This window comes from Amblyomma maculatum, chromosome 3 (assembly GCF_055883805.1).
Source record: "Amblyomma maculatum isolate TAMU_Amacu chromosome 3, ASM5588380v1, whole genome shotgun sequence".
NCBI lineage: Eukaryota > Metazoa > Arthropoda > Arachnida > Ixodida > Ixodidae > Amblyomma > Amblyomma maculatum.
In genome coordinates, this window is record NC_139346.1 from 83,374,170 (window position 1) to 83,393,774 (window position 19,605).

A 19,605-nucleotide genomic window follows, 5' to 3' on the forward strand; every position below is an offset into this window, starting at 1 on the left:
AATGCGGTGCGCTTGCCGCCGCGGTGACGACGTACTCGCCCGCAAGCCGCCGTTCATCGATGTTCGTCGGCAATCGTCGCGCAGTCACTACACTTTCTGCTTGTTCCCGAGTTGAACAGAGCCGGAGCAACTTGTCCGGCAAGTCAAACGCGCGCTCGTGCTTCATTCTTCGCTGTGGATCGCCGATACAATGCCTCAAAGCGGCGCATCGCAATTTACGCGGCCGCCATTTTCACTCTCAAACGTTTGAGACTGCTTCTGTCGCTCTCAAAAAAACACTCTCAATTGGCGGCCATATTTAGGGGCTCAACGTCATCATTTCTTTCGTGTTCATGACGTTTGATGACGTCCACCGGTGACGCAGAACTGACCGATCAGAACTGACCAATAGGACATAGGCCTTTGAGAGCGATTTTGAGAGCGATCCGTTTGAGAGCGGTGCGTAATACGGCCCCAGATGTCACCCTCTCATACGAAAGGAGAGGCCCAAGTTAGTAGCTCCTGCCAACTGTAATGTCAGGCAGCACTACGTCCAGTCAGCATGTGGCCATGTCAGCTGCCAGCTACCGCCTTCCAGCACCATGCTCGTCATTTTTTGTTCAGTGAACGGGGCCTTTAACTACCGTGGTAATAATGCTTTACGCACTGGTTAAAGTGCGCTGTGGGAAGCTCCTTGGGCTACTGGCTGTTAGCAGGGCATGCATGCGATCATCAGCTTTTAACTTTATGCAATGTGGTGTTATTGTTAGTTTTATGGTTGTTCTAATGGCTACCCTACACTCCCATTTCATTCTGGCCTGTGGGCAGAGCTACGCATTCCTGTCAGGACAGCGCAGAACTCATGATTGTGGAATTGCTAGCCTATCGGCTGCGTCTGGGGCATTTATTTTCAAATACGTGTAGTACCTTATTTTGCAGTGTGCCTGCTGGCTACTGCCACATAACTGCGCTTGGCAAAATAGTGGGCTCGGTGAGGCAGCAACCATTTTGTGCATCACTGGGGACAGAAAAATGGAATGATTGCATGCAGTTCTTTTCAGGACAGCTAGATGCCTTCTTCTTGTCAGTCCTGAATTTCTGGCCCCCTCAATGAAAGCAACTTTTAACCTATTTGACACATCCCATAGAGGCACTGTACTTCTCGTAGGCATACAGCAACGTGGCGATCACTCTCGTGCGGTGCTCCATAAAGCTACTTTTTTGCTTTATTCCACGCTTCTGCGTTCACTTTAGTAGTGGATGGCACTGGACGCGCAAATCTTACCTTGCATGCAGGGTGGTGTGACGCCCTCCTCGTCGGCCAAGGACCCCAAGTTTTGGCGTAGCCTGGACACGACGGGTGAGGGGGGAAGCCGTCCGCTGTTCCGTACCCAGCGCAGCAGTTCCATGCCGACGCCCCGGTCGCAGAAGGGTCCCCCTGGCACCACGGAGGGAGATGCCTCCACGCTGGCACCGCCGCGCTCCTCTCGGGTGTCCGTCTCCAATGAGGACAACGTGTTGCTGGACCCGGAGGTGCTCACCGACTTCCCCACGCAGGCCCTGGTGCTCACCGTCCTTGTAAGTGGTGACCCATCGGATGTAGAGAGTGAGAGTCATACTGAAACGGATGTAGACTGCAGATTATAAAACCAAGATTGTTTATTGTGGACACAAGAGGTCTGTGTATAGCCGGAATTCATGTGACACATAGGGTGAGAGATGCTAGGCGTAACTCTAGGGTTTGGTTTGGTTTATGGAGTTTAAGGTTCCAAAGGGACTCGGGCTATGAGAGTCGCTGTTGTGGAGGACACTGGAAATTTTGACCACCTGGGCTCCTTTAACGTGCACTGACATTACACAGGACACGGGGGCTTTGCTTTTCGCCTTCATCGAAAAGTGGCCGCCATGGCTGGATTTGATCTGGCATCCTTGGGCACAGTAGTCGACCGTCCCAACCACTTTGCCACCAAGGCGGGTCGCAAAGCTAGATACAGTCAAACCTCGATATAACGAACACGCATATAACGAATTATTGAGTATATCGAACTCTTCCGAAATATTTTTGTCAAACACATGTATTTTTAATTTCCCATAGCAAGCGCGGTTCGGCATAAAACGGATACACATCCCGTTAAAAGCTCGTTAATTCAAATTCCACGGGGCCGCCAGGCCAGTTCGAATTAACCAAAATTCGAACTAATGAAAGTGAGCAAAAATGAAGGCGTTTGATGCCCGGAGGGCACGAAAAACATTTATTTAGCAAAAAAGTCTGTTATCATCTTCTGCTTCTTCTCTCTGAGGGCTACCGTACTCACTCGGTCTTCTAGCATGCGAATGCGATGCAGGGAGTCTTCTTCCCCCTCTTCAAAGCTGAAGAAAAGGCGCGCGACAGCGCTCCCATAACTTCTGCCGCGGATGGACGCACGGGCTCTTGCTCCTCGTCGTCGTCCTCGTCTTCTGCCTCTTCTGGGACAGACTGCTCCCCAACAATTTCCGCGACAATGTCCTCATCACTTAGGGCACCGCACACTGCTGCATCGCTGTCTACTCCAACGTAATCATCAAAACTGACGTCCTGCAGCACAGCACGCACAGCCGCAGGCAGAGGCTCCGGACTCCCATCGTCGCCACTTTCTTTCATACTTCCGGCAGCAAAGCCACAGTGGTGGAAGCAGTTTGCAATTGTGGACGGCGTGACCTGCTCCCATGCACGCACCAACATGTGCATTGCTGTGAGCAATGTGATGGTGCTGGTCTTCTGGTTTCCAGTGCACAAAGTCATGCGCTCAATCATGTGGCGCCTATAGAAACATTTGATGTTTCTGATCACCCCCTGATTCATCGGCTGCAAGGCCGCAGTCGTGTTGGCGGGCAAAAAGACGAGCCTTGTGGCTTTCAGCTCGGCGTCGACTTTGTGTGCCGAGCAGTTATCCACAATGAGGAGAACTTGACGCTTCCCTAGCTCCATCCTCCGATCGAATTTCAAGAGCCATTTTTTAAACAATTCGCCCGTCATCCACGCCTTGCTTTTGGCGGAGTATTCCGTCGGCAGCGTCCTAATGTTCTTGAAACATCTAGGCTTATGTGCCTTGCCGACAACAAAAGGAGGGACCTTCTCCGTCCCGGTCATATTAGCGGCGACCAGAACAGTAATCCGCTCTTTGCTTCGCTTGCCGCCAGCGCAGCTGTCCCCTTTAAATGTTACTGTTCTGTCGGGCTGGAGCTTATAAAACAAAGCCGTCTCATCAGCATTGAATATATCATGTGCCGAGTAGCTTTCTAAGTACTGCTGCAGAGCACCGCTTCGCCACGTGGCACAAGTTTCTGCATCCACTTCTTTGGCTTCTCCAGACAACACCCGGAAGACAAGATTATGTCTGTCTCTAAAGCGGTGAAACCATCCTTCGGAGGCGACAAAATCTTCCACATTCAAGCGCAGGGCGAAATCGGCCGCCTTCGCCATGATAATTGGGCCGCTCAGTGGAATGTCAGCGCTTCTCATTTCTTTCACCCACGTGATCACAGCGGTCTCAATTTCCGGATACTTGGCTAACCGAAGCCTTTTTCTGTTGCTGGTGAAATCTTCGGCTTCATAGGCATCCTCGATGGCCTTCCTATTTCGGACGTACGTCGACAACGTGCTTGGTGGAATCCCATGCTTTTTCGCGATTTCCACTTTGCTGGCCTTCCGTCCATCCACCTCGCGTAAAATAGCTACTTTCTCCTTCACCGTCTTGGCACAGTATTTCCCACGCGAACACATCTCGCGGACACAAGCTCACAACAAGCGGCGTGCAAAACGTGGGCTCACGAAATGCAACACGAAACCGTGGTCGATAACACTAAAACGTCGTTCCTCGAAGGAGTCGCGGCAGGAAAGACTGTTTAGTACTTGTTCCAGCACCCTAGCGGCGCCCCGATGGTTGTGCCATCTATCGTTCTGCCGTGAAAGCTTCCAACAATGGTTTTTAACAGCGCCGCTTGGCGGCGCGCAGTTCAATTTATGGGTGGCGGCGCCAATTTTTGAGTGAATTAACGAGCTGTTACGCGCATAGACTTCTATGCACTGCGGACCGGACCACGATGACTATTTCGAATTATCCAAAATTTTGAATTAACGAGTTGTGAATTAACGAGCTTTCACTGTATTACGAACTTCGCGACGCAGGAGGTAGGCTCCATTGCACTACATGTGTGTTGTGCGGTGCAGCAAACGTTCAGGACTACCTCGCAGGCGCTGACAGCGCCACAGATGCCACGACGGCATTGGGAGTTGACAGCTGTGCGTGCGGAGGTGATCTCGGAGGCCACGAGAAATTGTTCGCATCTCACAATCGCTGACAGCACCACTTCAGCAGCAGTGGCAGCGACAGCGCCGTGGCCGTCGTAGCATTCGGCGGAGGCTGCGTCGGTTGTCGTGTCGAGTGTGGTGTGCGTAGTGCTGTGATGGCGGTGAACGTGAATAAAAGAGCAGCACTGACGTTAAAGACCAAGCTCAAGATAAAATCGGGGCCTTCAAGGCAGTTTACAAGAGGAGACTGATTGGCACTCTTCTCGTGAAGCAGGACTTGAAGATCGACTTGCTGGGAACATTAAAGTGGCATGGGACAGCGTGAAAGGCGAAACGATTGCCAACTGCTTTCGGCACGCAGGTTTTGTTCCAGCAGAGGCCCGTGCATCAAATGACGATGGGGACGATCCCGACGAAGCAGAAGCAGAGCTCCGCGAGCTCGATGAGCCTGGAACGATTTTTCGCGTTCTGTTGGTGACATGCCCGCTGCAATAACTGTAGAGGACATTGTAGGCGGCGACGACATCGCGGCGACCACGGCTGTACTGACGGACGCCGAAATCGCTGTGGAAGTTTCTGAACATCCCGCAGACGAAGCTCAGGCTGACCCTGCAGACGATGAGAACATTCCGACTTCACAAGAAGCGCTTGCTGCATTGGATTTACTGCGCTGCCTCTTTGTGCGTAAATAAATGGACGTGACCCAAATAGGCATCCTCCGAGTTGCTGTGCTTTCTCTGATTGGATTTTGCTGCTCTTGCATGTATTTTCTATGAAATTTTATATTACCAATTATGGATAGAGCGAACTATTTTCCGATTTTTTAACTGTTCATTATAACGAGGTTTCCCTGTATAGTGAATAGGCAGTCCAGAAACGCATACTGAAAAAGCTTGCATGGAAACACGAGGACAAGGCGAGAAAAGCACACTTGTCCTCGCTTTGAGAACGTTTTTCACAGCTTGTCCTTGTGCATCTCTGCACACTTTTTGAGCCTGCATTTCAACCAACCAGCCCAACTTTCTTCTCTCCTTCATTCAGAACTGAAACTGATGGTGTGATATGACCTTCTTACATCCCCTCCCTCATAAAAAGAGTCATAAGGGCACATTACTATATTATGTGAAAATGTATTAATATGAGTAGTATAGGGCAATTTTCAGGAGAAACAGCACCAAACATATGTGAGCATCGTTCACTTGAACATTCAGTACATCTCTAAATGCACCACTCACTCGCACAGGTCATGTCATTGATTGAGTCACTGCACATGACATGCATACCCTTTCTTTCCTGCACAAGGAGGGAAGGGGGTAAGGAGGGGATCTTGCAAAGAACTAGGCTTTTGTGGAGAACATGGCATTTGCAGAGATATCAGCATTTGTATAAAAGTGAGCACCCAGGAATTACTGCGCATTTATGATGCTAATCGTGGGAAACTAGAGAATTGGGTGTTTTGGAACATCTGGCATGATTGGAGAACTTGTTGTTTGCGATGGATTAACTGCTAACTAGGCGTCGTGTCCTTCGCTCGATTGAAGTCAATTTGTGGCCTCTTCAGCAGCTTCGTCCTGTGATGGAATTGTCACAGTTTTGCGCTGTTGCTGAGCTGGGTGCAGTGGCGCTTCCCTCTGAATCGTGGTGTTTCCTCATCTCGCTGCTGCAGGCAACCCTGGTGCGCTTTGCAACGGATGAAAATGAGACCCGAATCCTGTACGAGTACCTGGCCGAAGCCTCTGTGGTTTTCCCCAAGGTGTTCCCCGTCATGTGAGTGCAACCGTTGTTTTTGTATGCACGAGCTCTTTGCAGGGCATGCGTACACATGTATCAAAGCTGATTGAGACGAAAGGGATTGAGAAAAAAGAAAGGAAATTTGCAACGACAATCATGATATCTTATGTGAGGAAGCTGCAGTAACAGTAGCATTTACCCTTGATAATTACTTCGATGCTTGAATTGGGCTGTTGGAGGTTCGGTGGAAAGGTGGGTGGGCTTCCAGTGGACAGTCAGCTTTCCTGCTGCATCCTTGAATTCGATTTCTCCTTCACCCTTAGCACACTTGCACTAATACCCCCACTCCTACATTTCGCCAATGTTTTTTTTCCCGGTGGTTCTCCTCACGAGCTTGCCTCTGGCAAGTGCCAGTTGGCAGGTAACGTGGCTGCATACTGATCGGTCAACGAGTAGTGTGACATCATGAGACCGCATTTTACGGCTGAAGTAGCATGAGCAGCCTACTTGGGCATCAGCACTTTTGAGGTGGGAGTTGAACCCACCGGGACCCTTGGAGTCGCAGTCAGGCACCTTCCCCTAGGCCTTACAGGCAAATTTGTAACTGTCTGTTAAAGTGGGGCTTTCGGTCTATGTCAAGTTGTCTTTCACATAATGTGTTAGAACATTGCGGATGTACGCTAATGAGTAAGTGCAGCCAGAAACCTTAACCGAAGTGCTAGCACATCTCATTTGTGTTTGGCCTAGCCAATCTAAATCGGTCGTTATTTTGTATTCTGCTGCTATACGATCTTCTGGGCGAGAAATCAGAAAGGTGGGGAAGTGGGAAGATTGCTCTATATAGTGCTTCTGGAGGGTGAAATTGGATGGAAAGGTACCACCCAGGTAGGCAGCTAGTGCTTCTGGAGTAGAAGATTCTTGAAAATGAAGAGATGCTTTCCAGTGCCACAAAGGTATCGACCCCCTTTCACCTGACTGGCCTGCGTTGTGTGTTGACCTTGCAGTCACAGCTTGCTGGACGCCAAGATAACGACGGTGCTGTCCCAGAACCATGACCACATCATCCTGAGTGCCGTGCAGTGCATCATCCAGAACATGATCGCCTGCGAGGACAGCAGCCAGCAGCAGCTGCACTACCTGCAGAGTGAGTTCTCACCTGCCTTCTTTGCTGCTCCCCTTTTGTGTCGCCCCTTGTGTGACATGTGCATCTCCTTTTCTCTCTCTCTCTCTGCGACAGCCTGTGGCTTTGGAGGACTGTGGAGGTTTGCTGGACCTTTCTCCAAGGTATGTATCTGCATGGAAGTTTGCCCTCGGGACTCCCGGGCATTCTAGGGTATTGTTTTAACACAATGTTTCATACCCTCGTTAGTTCAACTGTTGCCTCGAATCAAAGGAAATCAAACAAGCGACTTCTTTTGGGCTCCCCAGGCTAAGACACATCTACTTGTCAAAACGTTAGCTAGCGAACTATAGCTCTACCTCATTCCTTTTTTGGTTTCTCTTCACCTCAGTTTTTTCCTGAATCCTATTAGCTTGAGCAATTGCTCTTTATTACTAATTTAAGGGTAAAGCAAGAATTAGCAAATAATGTATGGACAGAATTGCAAAAAAAAAAAAAAAATATGGCTGCACATTTACGAATTGATGATGCAAATTGCAGCAACAGCTGTGCTGGTGCGGAATGCTGACACCAGACGGTGTAACTCTATGTGAGATTCTGGGACGACTGTTGGATTTTACGCTGTGTTGCACACACATGATGCAAGCTTTCAACAACGCTTTTTCCTCAGATCGTCGGAGTAGTAGGTTCAGTAACGAGTTGTGTAGGGTGTGCAGTTGTGGGTTGGGGTGTAGGACGACAGTTGTCTCAGGCGACCGTGCATACCACTGGCAATCACACGTCACGTGCAGTCACCCATCCATTCATACAAGACAGGCGCCTCATGTGAGAGATGAGAGTAGGGAAAGGAGGCAGAGGGGAGTGCATGGGCGGTGGAACAACATGATTTCAACAATTTCGGTATGGCATTTCAGAATTGTGAGATATTGTTGGTGCTACTACAGATGTAACAAGACCTGCATAAGTTTGATTTTTTTAGTGGAAGCTGTACGGAGGCTGTCAGTTGAAAATATGTTCTTCCCATTGCTTGCGCTGTCCTCTCTGCCTCCTCTCATTACTTGTTTCATACAGCTATCTGTAAAAAAACATACTTGCATAGGCCCTGTTATTTCTCTAAGCACCCTGATAATTCTTAAGAGTCGGCAACACAGGGCCAAAATCAGTGAATTATATGTAATCATTTTTTTTGTTTGCTTTACCAATGAATAGACTTGCCTTTAAAAAAAGACGCGTGACCATTGCCACTAAAAATCTTTTTTTTTTTTCCCCAACATTTTAATTCCCTGCCTGCAGGGCTTTTGGACTAAGAAGGGTAATCCTTGAGTAAAGAATGAAGTGCTACTCATGACTTGCGATGCATGATTGAATGCAAGCAGTCTTGTGTTCTGCTTAGTGCAACTGCCTCCTCCTCCTCACTCTCTTCCTGTAGCAGAGCCAGACCAACCTGGACAATGCGGAGCTGTTTGTCAACTGCTTGGAAGCCATGGTGGAGACGTGCCTGCCTGCGGACGAAGGCGAGCTCAGCCAGTACCCGAGCTCGCTGTCGGTGGCCTCAGCCATCAACCTGTCCTCATCCATGAGCAGCTTGACGCTGGCCTCGCCCACTGACAAGGACGGGGCTTGCTCGGACGGGGGCGGAGCGCCAACGCCAGGGTCGGGGGCACCGCCCGACCGCGCTCGCTCGGCCTCCCAGCTCTCCAAGCAGCGCAGCTTCAAGTGCAAGAATCCTGGCGGAGGATCGGGGGCACCCAAGAGCGGCCGCACCTCCCACTGAGGAGCATCCTCGAGGCCCCCACCACCACCCTTGTGCAACTCGTCCTGAACGAGACAAAATCGGATCTGAATTGTCCCTGGCAAACACTTAGCCGTGCGGTGCCATGTGGAGCAGTTCCGACATGCACTGCAGTACCAGCTTCGGCCCGCACGCTTCTGGGATGTGGGACCAGCGTTGGCATCCACCATCTCCTAGGGTGCATGACTGGCTTTGCAATGATTCAAGACTAAGTCATTTTACCCCAGGGCTTTACAGCAGAGCCGTCTGAATTGGTGATGGAGACTCGCCTTGTCTGGAGTTTGCTTTGGTCATGATCGGCAGAGGTGGCTCGACGAAGGTTAGCTTTTGAAGTCTTTTCACTGAGCTACGACAGCTGATACCACCTAGTGTGACCAAAAGGCACCGTTTTGCTCTGAAGACACAGTCAAGCAATCGCAGCCACCTTTTGACTTTGCATTACTAGAGAGGGAACCGTAACTGGTCAAGAGCTTCATTGGCGGTTTGGAATGGCAGTCATCTATTGGTGATCTCACCAGAGTGTTGAGAGGGGCTGTGTTCCTGCGTGTCGGAGTTTGTGGCCCGCAGTTGAAATGTGGTGCCTCGGTTTCCCCATTTAGCCCCACCTTTAGAGGGGTTCTTACTGGGTGGGCTCTTAGCAGGGTTCCACAGTTTCCAGGTGTCAGAAAAGAACTTTCCAAATGTCTCGTGTGCAGTCCACCTCGTTGAAGACAATGATAGGGTGTCTCCATGTATGTGTCCTCCATGTTGCAGAAAGTTTGAGCTCTGCATCTTTCTCCATGGTATACTCTCAGATGCGAGTGGCATAGCACTGCTTTGCCGCGAAGTTGATCACTTCATGGTGCCGCAGCCTGTCATTCTTGGTTCATGGTGCACCGAACTAATTGTGCTTACTGTGCTTTAATGCGCGCTTAGATGCTTCTAGTGCACCCGCAAGGCATTGCGATCAGTCCTTGTTCAGTTCAGTGCTGTCATTGTGAGAGAAGACGACTCTAGACTGGCACCCATGTGTCACGGGACAGGCTGCTGGAGGCTTAGCACCTTGCATACAGGGTCATTCTGCGGGACAATCGCTACGGATTCTATCCACCTACGTGTCTTTTTCTCTTCTGTCACAACCCATGTGCTTTGCTCGTTATGGGTGTGATCACACTTCAAGAGCTACACTGTTGAAATGGGCAGCAGCTCAACTGTCGGTTGACGGTTGCCATAAAAATCGCCAAAGTGCGATGTGCCATTGTTGGATTCCTGGACGTTTTCCACAGCAAGGATAGGTCACTTGGGTAAATACTCAGTTGGCCCCTGTGACCCCTGCAAATTGTCACACTACTGTCAGTGCAGTGGACTGTTGTTACTAATGGCAAAGCTGTGCACATTCCAGAGCATGTGTTTGTGGACTGCAGCCTTGGCAAGGCTTTACTTTTTCTGCACAGGGGACCCTGTTTTACAGTGCTCACCTTTCAGTGGTTCCAGGGATGGTGAGGAAGTGCAAGACGTAGCTCTAGTTGCGTGAAAGTGTTAGGCCATCATGAAATTGCAGTTCCATGAGAGATGATGTGCACATGTGGTCACTGTTGCAGGAAGGCAGACTTCTTGTATGTCCTTGGAAATTTGGTCGCATCAGTCAGCTGCCTGCCGCGGCTTAATCTGTTCCTATCAACTCCTTTTGTGATGCTCGAAAATGTCACATCACTAGAGCTTAGAGAGATGGTTTTTGTTCAAGATCGGTATGACTTCCGAGGTTGTGAGCGTCCTATGACATTTCTGCATCCAGTGTTGCCTACTGTATGCTTTGTGGAGGTTTGATGATGGGGGGGTGACTGCTTTATAAATTTCGTTAGATGTGATTATGACCTCCTTCAATGGCCTGCCTTTGCAGGTGTCGCCGCTTTCCTTTTGTTGCGAGGTGCTGGCTTTAAGTTTAGTGCAAACTATAACCGCTGTGCGAACACCAAAGAGCACTTGTTGCACGAGTCATGTCTCACAGTTGTGGTGGTGAGGCTTGGGCCCTTGTAAGTCGTGCCCCTACCATTAACAGCTGTGGCCAGCTTGAAGGGCATGATATTGGATCGGGATGTCCGTTCTTCTCCAGTTTGCATCGTGAGGGATGAAAGCTGTTCTGAGCAGACTAGAATCAAAGTGGAGGCCATCTTGGTGCATGAGTTTTCGTGAGTTGGCTCTTAAGCACAAGCTTGAGTCGTGGTAGGCATTGTGTCGCACTGTGGTGCGTACAACCTGTTGGTCCAGCATGGGAATCGAGTGCAGATAGTTGAGCTATGAGTGCTGGTACATGCATACAGTGAAGCATTCTATTCTTTCTCCAGGAGTTTTCAGACCTTGTTGTTAAAGTGTTGTTGAGGGGGTGCAGAAATATGGCCTGTGTTGGCCCTTTCTCGCAGCGTGTCCGTTTACCATCTAGGCTGACTGTTAGCACGTCAAGGGGCAGGTTCAGTCGCACTCTTTTGCCCTTGTGACGTTGGACCATTTTCTTGCCGAATGACACAACCCATGAAGTTGGTGGTGACGACAACACAAAACACAAATCGAAGAGTACAAATAGTAAGGCGTTTTCGTGAAACGAGGCTGTGATGTTTCATAAGTGGCATTCTCTCTTTTTTTTTTTTTTATGTTAACTTTAGTGGCCAACGTTGTCAGTGCCGTAGGAGGGAAAGAGTGATCATAGTGGTGTGGTCGATATGCGACAGTTGTACAGCCCCTCTAGTGTTGCCCCACCCAAGACGAAGGTCGAGCTTTGCTGGCTACGGATTTTGTGCAGAATACCTTGTCCGAGCAAAAGACATGATGTGCGTGTGCTGTGTGCGGACGCAAAGAGAACGTGTAGGAAGGGCAGCAGCAGTGACAAGCGCCCCTTACGCGTGCGCTTGCAGCTCGCACTACACTTGAGGCGTTCGGCGAGCGACTCCGAAAAGACCTTTTGCAAAGGAAGTGAGTGACAGCGTGCGGATCAAGGCCCGCCAACGAGCGGTATGTGAGATGAGTAAGAATTGTGCCATGCGCTTCTTACACTCACCTCGGTGTTCATTCCCCCATTTTTCATTTAGGACGTTTCCTTTTTTCTTTTTTTTTCATTGTTGCTGTTGTTACCACTGCTGTCATTGCCATCATTGCCATCGTCACCATTGTCACCTGAAGTGTGTGTCCTTTGCACATTGTGTGTCCTCATCCAGATTTAACCAACCGATTTTTGAGGGAGGTGTTGCTTGCTCCAGTTATCGTGGACATGGAGAAAGAATGCCCTAATTTATTGCGCGGTTCTGATTTTTACAACTTTCTACGGGAAAAGGAGGCTTGCTCCTGTAGATGTGTGTATGTGCATGTGTGTGGTGTATGCATGAGTGCCTATGGGTGAGGCTGCGAGTCTGGTTTTCCCCGCACCTGTCTCCTCTGGTTCACAGAGCCCTGTATGAACACTACTGCTCTGTGCAGTGCTTGCACGTGCGCGTATGTGATTTGCATGCACAATCACACGTGCACGCAGTGTGAAGAGAGGGAGGACTGTGCTTCATTGCTTTCGTTCATACTTCCCTCGAGAGATAACTTATTTTTCTTTTGATCTTGCGGCGCATACAACTGTGCAGTGTTGGGAATTCTCGTTCACGTGTCGTCGTGTTTCTGGCCGCCGGGTCTCGTGTGACATGCGCTCTCTACCATGTCCAAGCCCCCTTTTCTTCCTCCCGTTTCTCCAACTGTTCTCACGGTTGCATTTGAAAAATTGAGGGGTAATTTCACTTCTTTCCATGCATGTCTGTATTGGAGTTTATACATCTGGTTGACAGGAACTTGCTTGTTTTCTCTTTTTCTTTTTTTGCTGAGAGAAATGAGGGAACACGAAGTCAGTCAGGGCGCACAGTGTCACAACTATATCTGCTTATCATAGAGCCCTGAAGAACTCTTTTGTGTGGTTGGGCAAGACTACTGTGGCATCATACCTTGATTTCAGGTCAAGAGCAGGTGAACTTAAGTGGAGTCACGTTTCTTGAATGTTGGCTCGCCATCCTTGATAAATTGAGAAAGAATGCGCATGCGCCTAGTTTGGTATTTTACCTCAAACTTGCAAACAGGTGGGATTTCGATTAGTCATAATTAATATACAGTCGAACCCGGATATATCAAACTCAAAGGGGATCGCGAAATAGTTCGATATATCGATAATTCGATATACAGAAATCAGCCTGTGACGGCACTTACGATGCGAAAAAACGATACCGTATTTGTCGCGTAATCAACCCACTCGCATAATGAACCCACCCTCCACTTTTGCACCCGGGAATTTGAAAAACAAACAAAATAAAAAGCGTTAAGGCCAGCTCGCTCACATGCCAGCGATTGAGCGATCTCAGCGACGAGCGGCAGCGACAGAGAAAAAAATTTTCAACTTGTTGGAACTGTGTCCCTCTCGCCGCTTGAACCACCGCGGCAGCTCAAAACAAGGTTTCTGAGTCGCCGCGGCAGAAATCGCGAGCGTTTCCGCTTGCATGTGGATGGCGCGCGCCACTCCGTTTCGGTCGTCTCATCCATAGCTCATTTCTTGGCAGCATGCCAAGATGCTGCCCAGCGATAACGTCACGGCGTGGTTATCTTTTGATAGCTCCTGCGGTGGCGGGGAGCGAACTTGGCAGAGTGCCCTGATGGCTTGATTGCACAAGCCTGGTTCGATTTATCACGCCGCGCTTAGGGTGGGCGTCATGATCGCAGCTGACCACGTGCTTTCGTTGATTCATACATGCAAAAATAAACGACTCCCGCAAAAAAAAAAAAAAAAAAAAAAAAAGCCGCTTCTTAACGTCTGCAGCCGACATATCTTACGCTACGCCGCGCGTGCAGAACAACAATAAGAATGGATGACTCTCACAAAAAAAAAAAAAATCTGCCACTTCTTAACATCCGCAGGCGCCATAGCCACGTCAGCCGCCGCGCGCAGAGGGTTCGCAACACATGCTGGAGAAAGCGTCCATGTCTGTCTGAAAACGGGCCGAGCTGGCTTGGCGCATGCGTAGCTAGCGCATGCTGAAGAAGAGAGATAGCTCGACAAAAGAATGGGCACACCCACGCACATGGCTTGCAAACGCCATGAGCTCGCGTGCGAGAAACGATAACTGCAGATGCGCGTGCCTTTGGGGAATGGCCGTCGCTGAACTGCCCCCTCTCATTTCTTCCGCGCGTGGCTTGAAAACGTCACGCGGCGAACGGCCAAGGGTGATTCGATTGTCTTTGGGGAAGGCACACTTTCCAGTGCGTGGTGTGGAGTTCGATATATCGAACGACCGGTGAAATTGAGTTCGATATATGACGCGGCTTTCCTATACTTTTACATGGGATTTTCAAGGGGATATTTCATGAGTTCGATATAACCAAAATTCGATATATCCGGGTTCGATATAACCGGGTTCGACAGTAGTAGGTATAAGCTCCTGATAAAGCATTTATGATGGCTTAGCAAGTGTAGCACCAAGTAGAAAATGAAAGCGTCATTTGGCATGTAGTGGTAGTGATGGATAAATTTGATTGCTCTTTCATTTCCTTTATTCCTCAACATTCTTTGTCCATTGAAAAAATAATGTCCAAACATTAGAAAGAAAAGCTCCTCATTTTTAGTATGCAAATATTACAGTGGTGCAGGGGAACTTCGTCAGGGGACGATCGATATGAGTTTGTTATAAGCAAAAATGTTAGACGAAATATTTTGTCCACCACGCAATTAGCATCTGAGAGAGGATGTAAATGGCTTACTAGAATCTGTGAGGCGCATATAAATTCTTTTTTTTTTTTAATCGGTGAGACTGTGCAGGATGTAGCTCTAGCAGTGCCTCTATCGGGTGTCTAGCTGAGAAGACCTCGGTGCGAATTTGGCGGAACCATTTTGTCCCCTGTTCACATGGTGCATGTCTCTACCTACAGGGCAGGTTTGTGCTGATGAAGTGTCTATTTTTTGCAATTGCTCTCCAGCCAGTGTACACAGTTGTGTCAGTTACTGTTGAGACTTCTCCCCCCTCTCCCTGTCAGCCTTTTGCCATGTTGGCCGGTTGCGTATACCAAAGCCCCTCTCTCCTGTTTGGCCCCTCTGTCGGGAACTGTGATGTGGAGCCAGAGCACTACATACCATGTATGGTAGCGTGGTGCACTGTCTCAGCAGCTCATGTATTGTTGAATGTATATCAGAATTAAAGTCATATCTTTTATCCATGACAGTACATTGACTGTGCCCATGTGTTCTGTCCCTCTCCAGCCCCAAAGAGGCTCACAGAAGTGGTAAGGAAGTTAACCAAACCTATTATGCAGTTATTAGTATTCATATTACAACAGCGCAAAGGACAGCGAACGAGGAAGAAAACAACACGACAGAGTGCAGAACATCAACCGAGTTTTTTTACACAGATGCGTCATATTCATCATCGTAATAACACCAGGACCTAACATACAACCATCACAAAATACTGGCAAGCTTGTGTGTGTGGGACAGCTTTCTACCAAGGTATGAAACCTCATTATCAAATAAGGAGGCCGAGGTTTTGGTGATGAACGAGCTAAATTCTCTGCTTGGGTGGGGCACGAACTTTTTCAGAATTGTTTTGTGGAATTGAGGCATGTAACCGTGGCTGTGGCAACAATTCTCAGCCACTTGCCCATTTCCCGCCAACATGCCTACTCTTGTGTGGCACTCCCAAAGTCTAATGTTTATGCAACGTTCAAATTGCCTTGTGTAGCTTTTGCCACAGGAGAGGGGTATTCGGTAAGCGACCCCATCCTTGTGCAGGGCAAACCTGTCTACGTGCTTGATGTCGCATTCCTTCTGGTGCCTTGTCTGCACCATATTGCATAGCCCAGCCATTTTTTTGGGTGCAATAAAGACCACCAGGACATCGCCTTTCTGAGTCTCTTTTTTGAGGCGATGGAAGAGGTTTTATGGTACTGGTACGGAATGGGAGCGGGTCTCATACATTGCACTTATGCTTCGGTACACCCCCAGCTTCCTTGGCATGGGCTTCCAAAACCAAGGTGGTCATCTTAAAGGGAAAACCTGCGCCGTTTTCAGTCTTTGCAGCTGGAAACCCGCACTATGTTGCATTTTGTTGGGAGGTAAGACTTATCAAGAGTGGCACGCAGGCAGTGTTTTTGCTATGCCACTGTTGAAAAACATGGAATATGAGCTGGCTGGTGGTTTAAAATACCTTTCTTTTTTCAAGTTAGGCTGATAAATCCAGCATGCTTCGATTTCCCGAACAATAATGCATGTATCGAAGAACTCTAAACATTTATGTGCGGCTGTGCAGGCAATTTTGCACCTCAACAGTTATTAGCTGGTAGTCTTTTAATGCTTCAGATTCTTTCAGTCTGAAAGCACCCTGGAGCACCTTGCAGTCGTATCACAGCAATTGTATAGCCTCGAATGAACGGGTTTGCTTGCTAACCAAGAAAAGTTCGCCCTTGACTCTGCTCGTGCTGCGACGATGCAACTGACTCGTACGCGAGTTTTATTTTTCGTGGTATTGCCTAGTTCAACAGTGGCGTCGGGCATTGTCACGAAAGGGTGGGAGGCTCCATATCCAGCTCCAGACACAAGGCCAAAGAGCCCTTTTCACACGCGCACGGATAGCAGCGGCAGCCGCTGGAGTGCCATACAAGAGACTCCAACCACACATCCTCCTCTCTTATCTCTCAATAGTTTTTCGATAAGTCAGTGGAGCGAGTGAGTGAAAAACGTAATATTGAGTAGAGATAAGGGAGGGGGATGTGTAGGTGGGGCCCCTAGTCCGGGATGCGAGGGAAGTCGCGTCCGGGACTGGAGGAGGAGGAGGAGGAAACTTTATTGAGGAGAATTGGGAAAGTTCTTTCATTCGTGGGAGTTCGCTTCTCCTCAAGCCGCCTCAGGGGTGGTCATCGCTCGATGGCGCTCGACGACCTCCTTGGCCCAAGCCGTGATGGCGTGTTGCCGGCTTGGATCAGAGCTAAGCAATGCGGTCTCCCACTGTTCCGAATTGGTAACCTGCAGGCCCTCCGGCGGATGCATGCTTTCACATTTAAACATGTGTACGAGATCTGCCCTCTGGTCACCGCAAAGTGAACTTGAGGGGCTGTATTCGCCTGGATACCATTGTGCTAGCTTATACGGATTAAAGCACGTATTTGTTTGAAGTTTTCTAAGTAATGTTTGTTGTGATTTGCTGAGTGTATAGTGGGGCTCCGGATATTTCAGTCTGTTGTTTTCATACCAATTCGTAATTCCTCTGTACGTAGGGTATCTCTCTCGAGCCGACCTTAGTTCGGGGTAACGTACCTCCCGGCCTACGACAAATCCTCGGGCATACTGGTGCGCCGCCTCGTTTCCAGGATGACCCGCGTGTGCGGGGACCCACAAAATTTTGATCGAACGTGCGTTTTTAGAGTAATCAAAAAATTTCAAAATTTTGGCTGCTGGTTGATGAATTCTACCTTTTGCGAAATTTCTAATGGCTGTTTTTGAGTCGCTAAAGATGTATTTGGAGTCCGTCGTGACAATCGCCAGAGCTACAGCCGCCTCTTCTGCCTCCTCTGGCGTTCGTACTTCGTTTATCGTCGCTGAATTTTGTAAGCGATACTTGTGATCGACTAGTGCCAGGGCATAGGCTCTCTTATTCCCGTATTCTGCTGCGTCCACATATGTCGTATTTGGTAGACTGGAATAGTATTTCTCTAATGATTGGTCTCTTGCTACCCGACGCTGCAGGTGAAACTCCGGGTGCATGTTCTTAGGTAGTGGAGGGACTACCAGTATTTTGTGTATTGGACGGGGAAACGACGTTACCTGTGAGTGTCTGCCCTCGTAATGTATGTCTGTCTTTTGCAGTATCTGTCTTCCGGTCGATGTTGCGGTCAACCGCTCGTACTGCGCCGTGAGGTGTGCTTCGATCATTTCTGCTAGTGTGTTATGTATTCCGGGACTCCAGCGGCGGCAAATCGCATTGCAAATAACGCGCCGTTGACCCAGAGGTTCAGCTGGTTCAGCGGTTCAGCCCAAGCGAAACCATAGCTGCAAATTTCTGACCAAATAAATATGAGTTAAAAATGATGGTCGGATTGAAATGTTTACTTACACTCATTTTTAAAACTCCTCTTGAAATATAGTGTTGTAGAATACTATACTTTAAATAACGAATTCTGGTAACGATGATAGCGTGCAAAGGTTCAAACGTAGCCGGTGTGAGACGGTCATGGAGACAATCCAAGTCAGGTTACCGCCAACCCCGCAGCTATAGTGCCTAGAATATACTGGCTAGTGTGCCGAGGGCGCGCGCTGGCGTGTCCGCCGCGGTGATGCCTTCCCGCTGCCACCGCGGGGCGGCGCTACCAATAGCTAAGGTGCTATCGCTCCGCGTTCGCGGCCTCGGCAGCATAGGCGGCATATAGGTCCGGATAGCGCGCTGCGCTTTTCACTGCGAAACCTGTCTCTCGACCGTTTAAGCGCACTTTGTGTCTAAAAACAGTCTTGGTGGAAGACATTCATACCGCCCTAGTACTGTGCGGAGAAAATTATACGCTCAAATAGCGCTCGAGGAAGCGTTTAACAAATACTGTCTGGTCCATGTCTGCTATATATCTGTTTTATTTATTCAGCTGAACCGGATAAGGTCTTAAGCAGAACACATATTGACTTCCTGATATCCAGCGAGAGAAGAAATTTGAGAAAACCACCTAAAGTTGACACGTTGGTTGCAATAGTTTGTTAGTCTTTGATTAAACGATCGAGTCCGGGCCGGATTCAATATATTGCTATGAAATATTCCGATGACAATTTTATTTGATCTAGAGCCACTCGATTGCGATCCACGCATCGCGATCGCGGATGTTGCGTATCGTATCTATCTTCCTTCTGAGTGAGCGCTCAGTCAGCTCATATCCAGGTGGTTGTCCCGAATTATGGCAACTATATTCTCAATCGCGATCTAACCCGGAACGGATCGACGACGACTGTTATTGTCCGTGTGACACAGGTATCAGAAAATGCCCTTAATATTTTACACTGTTCATTAATCCAACTTTGAATTTTATTTACTCTTCGGTCTTTTCTTATGGTCCATGGTATATCGCGATGCCGCAGTCAAGTGCTACGAACGTCAATACGTATACGGGCCTCATGCTTTCGGATAGTTTACTTCGACGTTTCTGCAATTCAGTCATGCTTATTGCTAAGGTGATATAGGTGATAGGTTAGTGACGTTTTATAGCGTCACATATATGCTACAGAAAAGAAGGGCGATCTTGCTTTTTATGTTTTCAAAGATCGCATTCGACAATAAACACAAGCAGTCTGAATCTGACTTCAGTTTTTGTTCTTACTCTTTATTCATTTGTTTTATTAGGAAGTCACTTAATTGTTGCTTCATACATAAATGATTATTATGCGGTGCGCTTTTTTTTGTAACAGAAGGAAAGACAAGAAACAAAAGTGGTGATTGTATCACTGATTCTTTTTTTTTTTTTTACAAAGTCTACAATATAGTAAAATTTGAGCAAAAAGTCGCAGCAACAATAAACAAGTAAAAATATAGAAATGCACCGCTAAAGGTTTTGGAGAAAGGCCGCACATATGACACCGCAATAATTTTAAAGTAGTCTGATACCAATTTTTGGTGGTATTTTTTTTTTCACTTGCTAATGATGCGCTAGATATTCCTGTAATTCTCCACGTGGTTT

At 48.4% G+C, this 19,605-nt stretch overlaps 1 protein-coding gene across 5 annotated transcripts in view; it reads left to right on the forward strand.

Moving 5' to 3' along the window:
• Nf1 (neurofibromin 1) overlaps positions 1-15,803 on the forward strand; it is a 92,487-nt gene extending 76,684 nt beyond the window's left edge. For 4 of the 5 annotated variants that reach the window (XM_084597690.1, XM_084597693.1, XM_084597692.1 and 1 more), the window contains exons 45-49: positions 1,276-1,557; positions 5,937-6,037; positions 7,006-7,145; positions 7,239-7,285; positions 8,551-15,803. In XM_084597690.1, coding sequence (XP_084453816.1) covers positions 1,276-1,557; positions 5,937-6,037; positions 7,006-7,145; positions 7,239-7,285; positions 8,551-8,895 — 915 coding nt within the window. In that variant the 3' untranslated portion in view covers positions 8,896-15,803. The remainder of the gene's footprint in view (positions 1-1,275; positions 1,558-5,936; positions 6,038-7,005; positions 7,146-7,238; positions 7,286-8,550) is intronic. The other variant, XM_084597691.1, reaches the window with a different exon arrangement.
• Positions 15,804-19,605: the final 3,802 nt, after the last annotated feature.